We start from the raw sequence: 16230 nt of genomic DNA, 5'->3' as shown, positions 1-16230 counted from the left end.
TTGGGATAGAGTCATATCAATGCTTTTATATTATTTCTAACAGATGGCAACGGAAGAGATGAGACTGAAACAATGTTAACTCTTAAACAATAAATATTTGACTATATTCACACACTTGAACACAATCTTATTACAGTATGTTCTTTCTATTTTATCTAGCTACGCCTCCTTGTCCATCATCAAGATTGTGCCATTGCCAGCCAAAACATTATAATGCCATATTCACATTTACACTTTTTAAAAATTTTCCTTTATGCATTTTTTTAATGAATCTATTTTAAGTTAAAACGAAGACTTTCATGATTTTATTCAAAAGGATATGATTCCTATTTGAATTTTCTCAAACTTTATAAATGACTTTGATGATTTTATTTAGAAGGATGATTCAAATCTTTCCTATTTGAATTTTCTCAAAATTTATAAATGTTTCATTATTTGAGGAAAGTACACATGTTCTTTGCTTTGACTTTCACTAGTCATTGCTTAGCTTAAAAATTAGGACTAAGACCAACATTCGTTTTTTAATTAATTAGCCATGATTGGCCTAAAGTTGTGTTTTATGTCAATAGTTGATTGATAGGAATCAGTCACAAGAGATCAAAGTATTTGGGTTTTATTACTTAGTTACTGACTGATCATCTGATTGATTATTATCATTTATGAATTGAAATTTAGATGATTTGGTTCTTAGCATAACTTGTTTTGTGCATTAAAATTGGCAGAAAATGTAAGTATAGTGCAAGTGTACTCATGATGATAATGTCATCAAATTTAAACCCTGCAAGCGAAATTGTCGATATTATAAACAAGAATAGAACATATCAAAAGCTCCACAATTTGAATGACACTCCTGGTCTATGGTCCATTTTTTAACTTCTTTTTCATGTGTTATGTATTAATTTTTCTCTTTAAACTTTTGTGATCAATTTATACTGATTTCATGATTTTTGTACATATTTCATGTAATTTGATTATTAGTTACACCTACTGCTAGTAGGCTACTAGGAAGGCAAAGATATATATGGATATTATTTATGAAAATAATATAGATGCCTTTCATTTATTATGTGTGTGTGGTGCCGTTTAGGCTGGTCCAAAACAAACTCTCATGTGCCTTGACCCTTGACCCTTAACAAACTTTTCTTCATTTTTGTCTTTGTCCTCACACTTCACTCTCAAAATGAAATCCAAATGAAATTCTAGAAACTTCTCTCTTCAACTTTTATTTTAAACTAGTCGGCTGCCCGTGCGATGCACGGGTTCGGCGGAACACCATTTATATATCAATCATGGATGTTATCAATTATGGATGTTGTTGACCATAGTAATACTGCATAAATGAAATTGGAGTTATCATAATTTCACACACTTATACACCATGGCAAATTATAACTCTTTCACATTCTTATTACTTATAGAGTATATGGCAAATTATAACAATATTTCATTTTAGGTTTTGCTGCCATTACACATTAAGTATATAGCATGTTAAATTAAAAAAAGTGTAGCTATAATCTGGACCCAATTTAAGTATTATAAGATATCCAATTACATAATCAAAACGAAATGTACAAATAAGTAATCGATTTTCTGATACAAACTATCTCCAAATTACAAATTAGTCGGATAATAGAATTCTCTTCAACTGATAATTTATTTTCAAATGCTAGCTTAGAGAACTGGTTTGACTTAAACGTCCCTCCTTGAAAATATATGGCCTTCTTCTATAATGAATTTGGATGACTGAATGAGAGTTTAAGTTTCATCCCTAGAAGTAAACAATACGGGAGACAATCAAGCAAAATCAATACAAACATGAAGCATAGGATAAAAAAATGAATTATAATTTTTCAAGATACTTTGGAAAACACTATAATCATGTTTTCCTTCCCAGATGAAAGTTGAGGCAGGGTTAAGCCTTATTATCATCTTCTATATCATCATGGTTTTTTTGAGAACCCTCTTCACATAAAAAGTCACATAAAAAGCTGCATCAAAATTATTCTGATATCAATAACTCTGTAGTAAATTCTGAAATGTTTATAAAGTAATACCAACCTGATATTTGATAGCATGCTCTCTTTCTTCATCACTATATTCCTTAAAGAACCTATTAACCACAAAAAACATCACACAAGAATGATTCAAAACCCCATATTGACAAATAATTGGAAAAAAAAAACTACAAAATGAATCTTATGAAGTGTATTACTTGGCAAGTCCCTTGAGAGGTAGGTTGTCTCTGTCAAAGTATGCAAACAAAGAGTGGTACACATACGAAACATTGTATTCCACACTGAAATTACATCATCACAAAAACACAAAATAAATCATGATTCTCATAAATAAAATAAAGCATGATTCTCATAGTTATTCATGTGCAGGCGTCTGGATGCGCATAATCATCCTCACTATCATTGTCTTTAATGCACTCTTCTGAGACTGTGCACCCATCCTTACTCATAATACTATGCGTATAAGAAGGGTAAACGGGACATACACTTCCGCTGTCCATATTTCCACAATACACTGCACCTGAAAGCAATAACAAAACTTTCAGCATTTGTAGATGCGAAATTCAACTTTTTATTGAAAAGTTCACACCAACCTGAAAGCAATAACAAAACTTCCAGCATTTGTAGAGGCTTATGGTCACAATCAACACAAGATATCTAGTAATCATAATTTTGCAGCAAGAAATGAATTGAAGAGGAAAATGAGAAGGCACAAATTATATAGAAGAAAAAGGTTGAATCAAAAAGTGTAATAATCTTTACCATCACAATATACACCGCGACCATGAGCCACTGCAAGCATTGGATCGTCGCCAAAGATAAGGAATACTTCTGCAAATTAATAAGGAGTAAAAAATGAAAAAAAGAAAAAGAAATGGAACAATCAAGATGAATCATCTAAATATAAAAAATAACTTTTGTTTAGAGGAACAACAATGAGTTTTCGAGAGACTATGAGAGTATACATGATGATTCTATTTTCTTGAGACTTTGAAAGTTAGGATTGAGATGAGATGTCCTGGAAAGGGTTGAGATGATATGCATTGGAACATGGAAGAGGTAGAGAGATGTGGTTGAGCATCGTCCAAAACTATGGCGGGAATAGGCAAAATCAGTGTGATAGTGGGATTTGGGTTACTTTGTTAAATGCACTATGACCATCCCATCTAATTAGCCTATAAAATAGGCATTGGATGATGAGATTGCTATTTTTAAGGAGGCACATGGCTCAATGGGAATTGCTATTGCTAGTTAATTAATATGCTTATCCCAAATTCTTAGGCATGTGGTGCAAAGCAATTAACAATTCAAATCAATTGATAAAAATAACATTCAGATATACACGAATCACCATAGGAAATAATCTTATGCTCCCCTTCACCGGGAACATTTGCATCAGAAAGAATAACCTTCAGATATACATGAATCACCGTATTAAGAATCAACACTCAAATGAGAAACACATACTGCAGCCATGCAATTTATATAACAGTACAACTTACCTTGATATTTTTCCAACCAGGGTCATTGTTCAGCTTAAGATGAACATAATACTGAACTGCAATTGATAAAACAACCATGAATTCAGTTCCAGACGTGATTACATTTGAATCAAAAGTCTGTGACTCTTCTTTAGGAGTAAGCTTTCTGCCCTCACTTTCAAATTCCTCCCTTAACTTGATTCTTCAGCAGCCTATCATACCAGAGAAAAAAAAAGTCAAAAAGGACGAATCAAACTTACGCTTCTTTCCAAATATTTCAACAGTTTCCCGGAGAGATTAAAGTTGAAAGCATATCAGTAACATACATAAATCAGAGCATATGCAAGAATGAACTACTCGCAGTGTTGTCAATCATGGATTTCATAAAATAGTGACTTGTTCTAATTCTGTAGCACTATAATGATGTAGCTTAAAAGAACTACTCGTAGTGTTGTCAATCATGGATTTCATATAATACATGTCTTAACTTGGCAAATCAAACAACCTAATCTGAAAAATCAATTGAAAAATCCTACACAAAATCATATGCACAACTCTAAGGGATTAGGTTTGTTTATCTTAGTTAATATGATATATTGTTTTTGTAACTCAACACCATATTTTCTAACTCAACAATCAAAATTTTCTAACTCAACATAACAACACAAAGGATTGAGTATATCCATTATTTATATTTATTCAATCTATCAATCAAAGAAACAAATTAAAATTTTCCAAAAACCTAAAACCTAGAAAAATTATAGATTTAGAATAATTGTACCAGTCTGTCGCATAGAAAAAGCTTTTGTGGTGGTGGCGCGACTGGCTTTTCCGGTGATTTTGATTTGAAACTGAATAACCACCGAAAACCAACTTCCCTGCAACAATCAATTGACAACTTAAAGACTTCCCTAGTGTCATATATAGTGAGTGATATTACATGGTATATGCTTATTGTTCAACAGAAAACTTCTACAATTTAATAACAAATTCAACACAAGTTAAATGATTAATTCTCAATCTATGAAAAAAGATAACACAAGTTGAAGAAACTATTTCACCTCTGAAGCAATTCTTTATTATCTGATCCCCCATATTTTTGCAGTCTTTTTCCAACAGACTCTTCAAGTGTCATACAATTTCTTTGGCCCTGTTTATCAACATGTTAATTTGAACAAATTTCCAGCTTCAAATTATTCCTAAACTTCAAAAAAATAACAAAATTGACCATGCAACTCAACATGAAAAATTCATTAACATTGATCAAAAAAGGGAAAACAAACACAGAAACCTGCAACACAAAAGTGGCAGAAAATATTTTCAATTTTTAATAATCAAGTGATGAAGAAACCTTGTTATGGGTAGGAATCATGTTTTAAACTTCAAAATCACAACATACACACAAATTGTCCCAAAAAAAAATTCAATTTTTGATCGATCAGAAGAAGGAAAGGAAAAAAAACGTATTTTTATATGCTTCTGAAGCTAAATCTTACAATAAAAATTCAAAACAGAAATTGAAAACCTAAATAGAAATCATAAAACAAAACCACCAAAATCAATAATATTAACCAAAGATCAGAAATAGAAAGTTTGATTTTGTCGTACTACTAACCGTGCAATTTCTTTTTCCATGTCCTGTGTTGAGCAAGTGCTTCCTTTTTCTGTCAACGGAGTGTTGAATTGATGGCAGAGTGAAGAGAGGTTCAGTGAGAGGACAGAGGATTGAGAAGGGTTTATGTGAAGGATTGAGGTGAAGAGATGAGACCAGATATCACGTTGGAGGTGGGGGTTGATTAGGTAGCCGCGATGGATTGGACGGCGAACTGAGGTGGAGGTGAGGTCTTGTTCGGTGGTGATTGTGGCGGCAAACTGAGGCGGAGGTGAGGTCTTGTTCGGTGGTGATTGTGGAGGAGGTGAGGCATGGTGTTTGTTTGGTGTGGTTGTGCGGACGAGAGAGAGAGAGAGAGAGAGAGAGAGAGAGAGAGAAAATGAGTGAGAATACCTTCTTCTGTGCTATAAATCAGCAACACAACACATGCATCCAATTGTTTACATAAACCAGTTGATTGTATAAATCAGCTATCATAAAACCAGCAAATCAACCAATTGTTTGCATAAACCATGTAGAGGAAGAGTCAATTTTTGTCAATTTGCAAAGAAAATAGGTAGCCAATGAGAGGATTGGAAGAACAATGATTATATAATGTGATGGTTAACTTTGTGAAGCAATCTACAATGTATGAATGAATGGATGTAGAAGAATAGGCAGCCAATAAGAAGATTGGAAGAACAATCATTACATCATGTGATGGTTGACATTGTGAAGAAAGTGAAGTAAGTAGTGGCATAATGTCATAGTTGACTTTGTGAATGCAATTTCCAAGAAACCTAATGCATACACAATCCATGAATGTCAACTTAGAATGCATGTACAATGTCAACTTAGAATCCAAGTAAGTAGTGAGACATGTGGAGGGTGATAATTGGATGGGTAGAAGGATGTGATGGCAAGAGACAATAGGACATGATTCAAAGGTGTTGAACACATATTGGCCAATGGATTAGGGTTTTGCATTAGGGTTTCCCAATCCATGATCTTTTATGTATATTATAGATATTCTGGTTTTCTTTTCACTCTCTAACAACAAGATAATAATCATCAAGCTTCAACCACATTTTGTAAACATCTCAACATATTTTTCATTCCTTTTATACATTTCTCTTTCACATTTACATTTTCATGCTTTATCTAGAAAAAATCAAAATCATGCATGCAATATTAGAGCTAATCAATTGCTTATATATGTTGAACATTTATTTACATTCCTATTGTTTTATTTTGCTTCTACAATGTATTACTTCATGATTTATTTTCACCTAGAAATTTTTCATTTGAACCTTCTTGTCTAAACCGTTCTAAATTAAAATTGTAAATCAATACAAAAAACCAAATATTTTTTACCGTTGTTTAATAGTGACTAATATCTTTATCTAAGAATTTGTGGAACATATAATATAAATTTGACAAATTCTCAATATTTTTAACTTCTCTTCTCATTTATTTCTCATTTCTTCACTCTCCAAAATCCGATTTCTTCACTCTCATTTATTTGATTTGAATTTGAAAACTTCTCCTCTCTTCTCTTACAGACCTGATGAAGACGCTGGAGGGATTTTTGGAGCTCGGACTCATTTCAATTCATAATGATGATTATGACGATATACATTGTAAGATAATTTTTTTCTTCTTCATCTTTTATAATAATTCTCTAATTCTCAATCAATAATTTTTTAATTCTAATTCTGTAGCACACATCGTCCAACCTTTCATGAAGATCATGATCAATGATACGGTGAAGTTTGTGAGCTCAACTGCTGATCGGGTAGCTAATGGATTTACTTGGAATTTGTATAAGGGTTCCTTGACTATGTTTGTGGTACCTAAGTTTACAAAATCAGTGCGCTTCCTACTCTGTGACCAGGCGAATGGTGCGGAATTGGCTGAACATAACATTGACTTATCTGAGTTGTCTGAGGACCTTCGTCCGGGTGTAAAAACTCTCGTGTTCTCTCTTATCGCCTCAGGAGAATCATGTTGCTTGGTAAATATCAAGTATGATTTCACAGTTGTGGGCCGGGTAGGTTATTAAGCTAAGTTAATTTATTTATTATTTTATTTTTCCCACTTAGACTTCCGTTTTAGAAATTTTATTGTTTTGTTTATTGTTTTACTTTTAGTACCGGCACACCGGTGTGCGTGGCAATATTAAAGGCAAGCTTTTTCTGGCGTCTATCTTCCCGGAATGGCATGACATAGTTGATCTGTACGTGATGTATTTTCCTCCCCGACAACCTCAATATTCTAGTAAGCTGTCAAGGGATGGTTTCGGACCTCACGCCCGCTATGCTGTTGATGGGGATGGAATGATTTATTATCATTGGGAGGAGGAGCACTTTGAAACTGTAGTTGACACCCGCCATATGAAGTCCATTAAGTTTGAAGTTTATGCTGCCAATGATATGCGGAAACTTGCCACCGCCACGTACGTTTGAATGAATTTTTGGATATTTAAGCTAACTTGGATATTAAATTCCTATAATTGAATGTTGTTTTTCTTTTTTGTTTTTACAGATTAGATCTTAGATATTTACTTGACTGCCCTTATGGTAATGAAGATATTCACCAACGCCTTGATCTTTACCAAGGCCAACTAAAATTGGGTTATCTTCATATACAATGCTGCTTCATCGTAAGTTTTTTTTTTTATAATCTACTTCACTGTAGTTTTTCAGCTTTGATTTGATCATCACCATACCATTCTTTTTTAATTAATGAATTTTGAATGCTTATTGATCCCAGGTGAAGGAAAAGTATGAGTGGCGGAGTTTTGATAATGATGAGGATGATGAGGACGACGACGACGATGATGAGAATGGTGGTGGTGGTGGTGGTGATAATGATGAGGAGGAGGATGATGATGATGATCCTGATGACGACGACGATGATGAGAATGGTGGTGGTGGTGGTGGTGGTGGTGATAATGATGAGGAGGATGATGATGATGATGATGATGATGATGACGACGACGACAATGATGATCCTGATGACAACGACGATGATGAGAATGGTGGTGGTGGTGATGATGATGAGGAGGATGACGACAACGATGATGATGATGATGATGATCCTGATGACAACGACGATGATGAGAATGGTGGTGGTGGTGGTGGTGATGATGAGGAGGAGGAGGAGGATGACGACGACGATGATGATGATTCTGATGACGACGACGATGATGATGAGAATGGTGGTGGTGGTGGTGATGATGATGAGGAGGAGGAGGAGGATGACGACAACGATGATGATGATGATGATGATCCTGATGATGACGATGATGATGATGATGATGAGAATGGTGGTGGTGGTGATGATGATGATGAGGAGGAGGAGGAGGATGAAGACAACGATGATGATGATCCTGATGATGACGACGATGATGATGAGAATGGTGATGGTGGTGATGATGATGACGACGACGATGATGAGAATGGTGATAGTGGTGATGATGATGATGACGACGACGACGATTGATTTATATTACCTTACCTTACCTATATGACTTTGGATTTTCGGTACTTTTTATTTTCGGCTGTCTGGTAATTTTCTTCTGCAGTTCAAACTATCGGTATTATTAGCATAATTGACTTTTGTAATTGATTGCCGTGATTATTGTTGGATCTGAATGCTGGTTAGATTCTATGATAAAACCCTCTTTTATGAATGCAAACATACATTTACTTCTATCTGTTTGATTATTATTATTCGTGACTGTATTGTAGATAGTGTTGGTTTATGGTTTAATCAGTTGAATTATTTGGTTTGATTTTAAAAATTGAATTGGACATATCTTGAATTGTAGTCAGTGGGCTTTAAGCATACCATGACCTCCTCATCGAAACAGACCATTAAGAAAGTTTCTGTTTCCTTGTTTAGCTTATAATTAGCATAGATAGATGGAACACTAAATTCTTGATCAGACTTTACTTACCTCTCAGTCAAACTCCGGATTACCGGAGTCCCCTTTCTTTGGGAACCGTAGGGAGGGTTAACACTAAAAAAGAAATTCTGAATAAGTAGAAGAACAACCAACCATATCTAAGGCCTAACTAAGGAGTTGTTTGGATTGACTTATTTGAGTTTATCTACTAGCATAAGCATTTGTATGTAGTTAGACATTATATTATTATATAATAATATATAACATATACCTCTTCTGTCATCTCAAATCCAAGGGCCCTGCAAAGATAAGATGTATTATAGTACTATGAAAACAACATAGGAAATTACAGTAATTAATTAATTAACATGAGAAAGAATTAGAGGTTAATTAAGAATAGATGATGAAACCTCATGGCAACATTAAGCTCCTTGGCATCAATAGTACCAGAGCCATCGGTGTCGAATAATTCAAAAGCTTCCTTAATCTCTTGTTTCTTTTGTGGAGTCAAATGATGTCGTGGTCTTTGTTTGTTTTTGTTGTTGAATCTCCTGGAATCTCCTCTAAGTATAGATGAAGACTGATAAAAGAGTAAATTAGATTAGCATAGATAGATGGAATACTAAATAAAAAGGAAAATGGATTTAATATGTTTTAGCTTAGGTTGGAGGATAGTAGCCAGTTAGTGGTACATTTCCAATTACTACAATTTAAATGTAGATTAAGAGGGAATGGTTTGAGTTTATGAAGGAAGGAGTCATTCTAGATAGATAACTATGAACGAATTCAAAGAGATGAATACCATAGGGACTGTTTTGGGTCGTTAATCGGAACATAGAGATCATAATATATGCAAAGACTAATTTGAATCTATTGAGTCAGTAACCAAACCAATAGAGGCCTGTTTTTAGTTCTGTTTTTAGTTTCTCTGTTTTTTTTAAGTAACTATTACTCTTGTGAGTAATGTGTGCTATACTCAATCCATTTTATGGAACTTCCCCACTAACAGCTTAAGCTTGAAAACTAGTACTACAAAGACAACATGTCGATAGATTTTGTTCTACTCGCTTATTGGTTCAACTTCAACTCACTATTGAATAGAACTAAACATAGGGACTAATGTGTCCCTCATTTGTAATGCTTGATTTCCTTCTAAATTGACATAGGTTGTGATATTACTGTTGTATGATGGATCACAATGGAATGGAATGCGTTGTTAATTTTGCCGTTATTACTGTTGGAGTTCAATGCTGGTTAGATTCTATCATAAAATCCTTTTTTATGAATGCAAATATTGATTTCTGTTTATGATTAATTAAGAAAAAAAAAATCAATTGATTTCATTAGATTAACATACAAATGACTTTGATATGATTGGATTCTCTCTGTTTCTTACTCTAAAATGTATAATTGTAAAGAATGAAAATCATGATTAAATTAAACAAGATTATCTCTATTTCTTGGCTTTTCTGGTTTCTCATTCCATTATTCGAAATACATAAAGTTGTTGCTTCAAGGATAACTTATGACTTACGAGTCAATGACTTGGTTATATACACAATGACTGATGTAACGGTCGTAATTTAATTAGTTGTATTTATTTATATTATTTGCTTAATTGTGTGCAATATATATATATATATATATATATATATATATATATATATATATATGTATGTGATTTTGTGATTTATTGAGTTTTAGGACTCTAAAGGGTATTTTAGTAATTGAGAGGTTTATTAAGCTAGTGGTTAACTTTAATTAATTAAGGAAGGGTTAATTTATCAATTAGGGGAATTTATGAATTTTAGTGAGATTAAACTAAAAATAGAAACAGTAGTGAATTTGACAAAATAGATTAACCTTTCCCACTTAAACTAAACAATAATTTTAGCGAGATTAACCTTTCACTTTTTCCATAAGTTCCCGAGCCAAAAATTGATTTATGCATAATTTTGAAGGTCGTGTTCGCGCGGCGCACAACTTTGCAGTTGAGGGCACTGGTCCTTGTGCGGCGCACAGCCTTGAAGCCTTTTGACTTTTTGTTGACTTTTTGACCTATTTGTCTTAGTTTTCGCGTAGAACCCAATTCCAACACCCATTTTTTGAGATAAAGCTTAAGCTTAGTTTATTGAACTTGCTTATAAATTGACCTACTTTTATATAATTAATGAAGTTTCTATGCTTGACTCATTTATATTATTTCCACTTCTTGAAACTGTGTTTTGGGAATAATTCGATGACTACGGAATGATGTTCTCAATACCTTATTGGATGTTACTTGATGATTTTAATTAGCACTTGATGAAGAAAAATGCTTACTTTATTTTGATAATAAATGTCGATTTAATTGATGAAGATGAGATGAGATGACTAAGGTATAAATGTTTTAGAAGAAGGCTAAAGTATTGAGCACAACACCGGTTTATTACTCTTAGTGTATGTTTGGTTTCCATTCTGGAGTAGCCAGAATGGATTCTGGATATGTAGATTGAATTCTGACTTGTTTGGTTTCTCAAAAGTAGAATGGATTCTGCCTCAAGAATGAATTCTACTTGAAGCTAGAAATTGTAGCTTCTCATTCTAGAATTGATCCTTACATTCAAATTCTTTGTTCAACTCACTTTTGTATGAATATATCCAAACATAAACTCAATTCTAGATCGAGAAATGATATTCTAACAACATTTTTGGGACAATTCAGGGGCAACTTTGTAACATCACCAATATACAAAGGGGCAATTTTGTAAGCACATATGTTCTCTCTCTTCCATTTCACATGGCTTTCCTGTCTTCACTATTTCACCTTCCTGCGATTTCTTGTAGAAAAGCACAGTGAGACTTCGCCTCCCTTGCTGCCACAGTGAACGCGAGTTCCACAACGAACTCTACATCTCCTCTGACACAAAATCCATTGTTCCTCCTTCTCCGATATGTTCTTCTTCCTTCTGCTTCTTGTTGTTGCAATTGTTTTGTTTTGGTTACGGTGGTTTTGATGGTTGCTAATGGTGGTTGTTAGTAGAGGTTATGAGCGGAGGATGGTGATGCGTGGTTGTGTGGTGGTTTTGTCTTTGATTTTGTTGTCCTGCTCTTTATTGTTTTTCTTTGATTTTAAGATGGTACGTGTTTCCTTCAATCATAGTACAAATTTTGATGGGGCTTTTAATTATTTTACCAGGCTTCTTCGATTTATTCATTTTTATTCGGTTTGGGGTTCAAATTTTTTGTTCTAAGAATGGAACTTTTCCATGAAGGAAATTTTTTTTTTTTTTCACTCCATGAAGGAAAATTTTAAAATCCGAGGCTTTGATAGGGAGTGAAAATAAATTTGTTGGAGTTCACTGAATGAAAGGTTTTGCTGCATCAAAAATAAAAATCTTGAAGCACTTGTTAATATTGGAGATGATATCACCGCCGTAAGAGGTGAAGTGATTACAAATTAGGAGAGAAAAATTTGGTAGGAAAAAAAAACTAAAACAAACAACAAAATAACAAAAGAATGAAAATAATAATATTTTATGCTTAAATGCAGTTTTACTTCCTGTGTTTTGAAAAATACGGAATTTTACCTCTCTTATTTTAAAATGCGGAATTTTACCCCCTATTTTATAATTTGTTGGATTTTGCTCCTCACCAAAAATATGCTTCTGAGCCTCAAGTTCAAAGTTTCTCACAGAACTCAATTTTGATCAATAATTCATCAAAATGGTACCGAAACGACCGCAATCGAGTTAGTTATCCACAGAATCAAACTCCACTAAATTTGGAGTTACAAAGAGAGATTAATTTGGAGTTACAGAGAGAGATTAATTTTCGTCCTCCGTATTCATGTGATATTTATCCTATCAAAATTAAAAAGAATAAATAAACATAAACACAAAACCATAAATTGTTGAAAATGAGATATCCAATCATACAAAGATTTTTTTTGATACGAAGATTTTTTTAGGAGATTTTTTTTTTAATTCCTTCTTTTTAAATATTTTTTGAGAAGATTTTTTTTAAATCTTTTTTGAGAAGATTTTTTTTAAATCTTTTTTTGAAAAGTTTTTTTTTAAAATAAGCTCTCTCTCTATATATAATAGAGATAGAGATGTACGCAACAAAAAAAAACCTCTCCTAACTCGGCGACGCCGTTTCCCTCAGCCCTGTTTCTGACCTAGCCAAATCGCCGCTGCGCACACCGTCCGCCGTCTCCCGCCGATCATCAGTCTTTTTTAAGGTAATAACTCTCCCAACTATTTATACACTTTCAATATTATCGCAAATTAAACCCTAACAACTTAAATCCCCGATTGTGGTTTGAATTAACAATTGTGGTTTTAATTATGGATGAAGATCAAGAGAAATTCGGAATGGAGAATGATTTCGAAGGTGGCGAATGGCGTGGTGGTGAATTCTACTGTCAAAAAACAAGAGAGAAACGACATCGATCCAGAGAGGATGTTCTCTATGGAGTTTTTGCGGATTCTGAAGATGATGATGATGAGTATTCCCGTAGAAAGCGAAGAAAAGACCGTGATTTTTCGAAGAAACATGACTTCACTAAACCGGTGATTTTTGTTCCTGCTCTAAATTTCATGCCTAATCAAGATAATGTTGATGAGGATTTGAAAGAAAAATATGAGAATTTTGGTTGTGATGAATCTGATGAGAATGATAATGGTGATGATAATTTTTTGCCTACTGAGTTTGGGAAGAAGATTAAGGAGGGAGCAATGAGGAGGGAGAAGGAGAGATTGGAGGAGAAGAAGAAGAAAGCTGGTCTAGGTCAGGTGGTATCTGTGGATTTTGCGGGTTTTGAGAAACATACAAAAAAAATTGGAAGTAAGCTGCTGGCGAAGATGGGTTATAAATTTGGTGGTGGTGTTGGGATCAATCAGCAGGGTATAGTGAATCCTATTGAGGTTATGAAACCTTCTATTTTGAATGGATTGAATGAATCGAAGAAGAATACAACGCCGTTGCCTACTTTGCAGACGGAAAAGAAGGATGCACCGGTAGGAGATGTGCAGCCTACAGTTGGAATATCGAGAGAACGTTCGGGGTTAAAGCAGTGGAAGAAGAATAAGAAAAAAGAAGAGTATGTAACTGCTGAAGATTTCTTGGCCAGCAAGCAAGAAGATTCAGAGGTTGTTCTGAAAATTTATGATATGCGGGGCCCGCAGGTACGAGTGTATACAAATTTGTCTGATTTGAATGCTGAGGAGAAAGCAAAGGAAGAGGACGTCCCCATGCCTGAGCTTCAGCATAACGTAGCACTAATAGTTCGGTTGGCTGAGGCTGACATCCAAGAGATAGATAGTGATTTGAGGAAAGAGAGGGATATAGCACTTAGCTTGAAAAAAGAAAACGAGAACTTGGAAGCTGAGGCATTGTTTCAAAAGAATCAGTTGGATAAGTATGAGAAAATAATGAATGTGCTGGACCGAATTGGAGAAGAGAACAGAGAAGAGAACACCTTAGGAACATTAACATTGGACTCGCTTGCTCAATGCTTTAGAGACATGCACAAAAGATATCCTGAGGACTATAAGTTGTGTAACTTGTCATGCATTGCTTGTTCATATGCTCTACCTTTGTTTATCAGAGTGTTCCAAGGATGGGATCCTCTTCGAAATCCTTCTCATGGTTTGGAGTTGATGTCACAGTGGAAGGAATTGCTTCAAGGTGATGATTGTTTTGATATTTGGGACACTTCGTCACCTTATACTTACTTGGTTTCAGAGGTTGTATTACCAGCTGTTAGAATATCTGGTATCAATACCTGGCATGCACGGGATCCTGAGCCGATGCTAAGGTTTTTGGAGTCATGGGAAAAATTACTTCCTTCTTCAGTTCTTGCTACTATATTAGACACCATAGTCATGCCAAAACTATCAAGTGCAGTTGGTACTTGGGAACCACGTCATGAGACCATTCCTATCCACACATGGGTGCATCCGTGGCTACCTTTGCTAGGGCACAAATTGGAGGGTATCTACCAGATGATTCGTTTCAAATTGAGTACTGTTCTTGATGCGTGGCAGTGGCATCCGAGTGATGGTTCTGTATATGCCATATTGTCCCCTTGGAAGACTGTATTTGATTCTGATAGTTGGCAACAACTTATGCACCGTTTTATTGTACCAAAGCTGAAGGCTGTATTTGTATCTGATGACTTTCAAGTGAACCTGGCAAGTCAGAAACTTGATCAGTTATATTGGGTAATGAACTGGGCTTCAGTTATCCCAGTTCATCTGATGGTTGACACGATGGATATCTTCTTTACCAAGTGGCTTACAGTTTTGTATCGTTGGTTGTGCTCAAATCCTAACTTTAATGAAGTTTTGAGATGGTTTTTGGGCTGGAAAGAACTTATTCCAAAAGAACTTTTGGCAAATGAACTTATCCGATGCAAGCTCAATTGCGGTCTTGTTATGATGAACCAGGCTGCTGAAGGCATGGAGGTTGTGCAACCTGGTTTTAAGGAGGAGATTAGCTATTATATCAGGGTAAGTGAGCAGAGGAAATTTGAGACTCATCAGAAAGCAGCAGCCTATATCAGTGCAGATGGTGCGAATGAAATGAGCGTGAAAGAAATCATTGAAGCCTATGCTCGGGATCATGGTTTACTGTTCAAACTTAAACCTGGTAGAATGCATAATGGGCATCAAATATATGGGTTTGGCAATGTCAGCATAATAATTGATTCTCTAAATCAAAAGGTCTATGCCCAAAATGAGGAGAGATGGTCTTTAGAAACTCTTGGGCGATTGCTAGAGTTACATAATAGATCTCTTAGTAAAAGACGCTGAATTTCTGTGTTGGTTATGTGAAGTAACATCTCAATTCTCAGGTACTCTATTTCTTTAGAGTTTTTGTATGAGTTATTTTCTCTTGATTTGTTGGCTAAGGATATTGTAGTTTTCGTATGTTTTGTCTCAATATCCAAAACATTGTGAAATTATATTCAGATAATACACTCCATAATAATTAAATCCTTCAAAGTAATGATAGTAATGAAGATGCATTGAGATATGTACATACATTCTTTACAAAATCAGTCAATCACCATTGAATAAATTATAAATCTATGTGGATGTATTTACCAAAAAACTAATGTATATGGATATATCATATTTTATTAGCTGTCCTTCATGTAAACTATATGCCTATGCCTCTCTTAAATTATCTCATGTTACGTTTGGAAAGATATTTTGATAGTTTAAAAATGAAGGAAAGAAATCAATA

At 34.4% G+C, this 16230-nt stretch overlaps 2 protein-coding genes across 7 annotated transcripts; one reads left to right on the top strand and one right to left on the bottom strand.

Annotated features, from left to right (window-relative positions):
- Positions 1-1488: 1488 nt before the first annotated feature.
- On the bottom strand, positions 1489-6092 carry LOC123885410 (ferritin-3, chloroplastic-like). Of its 5 annotated transcripts, none has more exons than XR_006801152.1 (10): positions 5112-6092; positions 4558-4646; positions 4278-4374; positions 3518-3708; positions 2981-3424; positions 2778-2846; positions 2609-2672; positions 2213-2535; positions 2059-2110; positions 1489-1768 (listed from the first exon to the last, which is right to left on the bottom strand). XR_006801152.1 is itself a non-coding variant. In XM_045934688.1 (9 exons), exons 4-9 carry the CDS (start codon positions 3593-3595, stop codon positions 1977-1979), a joined length of 348 nt encoding a protein of 115 aa, XP_045790644.1. In that variant the 5' UTR covers positions 3596-3708; positions 4278-4374; positions 4558-4646; positions 5112-6090; the 3' UTR covers positions 1489-1976. The 5 variants fall into 5 exon arrangements, 3 of the variants coding, with proteins under 3 accessions (XP_045790644.1, XP_045790646.1, XP_045790647.1); XR_006801151.1 differs by lacking the exons at positions 2609-2672; positions 2981-3424 and adding an exon at positions 1860-1988 and having other exon boundaries at positions 2213-2296; positions 2501-2553; positions 5112-6090; XM_045934688.1 differs by lacking the exons at positions 2609-2672; positions 2981-3424 and having other exon boundaries at positions 1489-1988; positions 2213-2296; positions 2501-2553; positions 5112-6090.
- Positions 6093-13059: 6967 nt separating this feature from the next.
- On the top strand, positions 13060-15999 carry LOC123885404 (septin and tuftelin-interacting protein 1 homolog 1-like). 2 transcript variants are annotated; one of them, XM_045934680.1, is made up of 2 exons: positions 13060-13219; positions 13336-15999. In XM_045934680.1, exon 2 carries the CDS (start codon positions 13353-13355, stop codon positions 15792-15794), a length of 2442 nt encoding a protein of 813 aa, XP_045790636.1. In that variant the 5' UTR covers positions 13060-13219; positions 13336-13352; the 3' UTR covers positions 15795-15999. The 2 variants fall into 2 exon arrangements, with proteins under 2 accessions (XP_045790636.1, XP_045790637.1); XM_045934681.1 differs by lacking the exon at positions 13060-13219 and having other exon boundaries at positions 13311-15999.
- The last annotated feature ends 231 nt before the right edge of the window (positions 16000-16230 follow it).

Source organism: Trifolium pratense, linkage group LG5, assembly GCF_020283565.1.
Source record: "Trifolium pratense cultivar HEN17-A07 linkage group LG5, ARS_RC_1.1, whole genome shotgun sequence".
NCBI classification, from domain to species: domain Eukaryota; kingdom Viridiplantae; phylum Streptophyta; class Magnoliopsida; order Fabales; family Fabaceae; genus Trifolium; species Trifolium pratense.
This window is presented reverse-complemented; position numbering and strand designations above follow the sequence as displayed.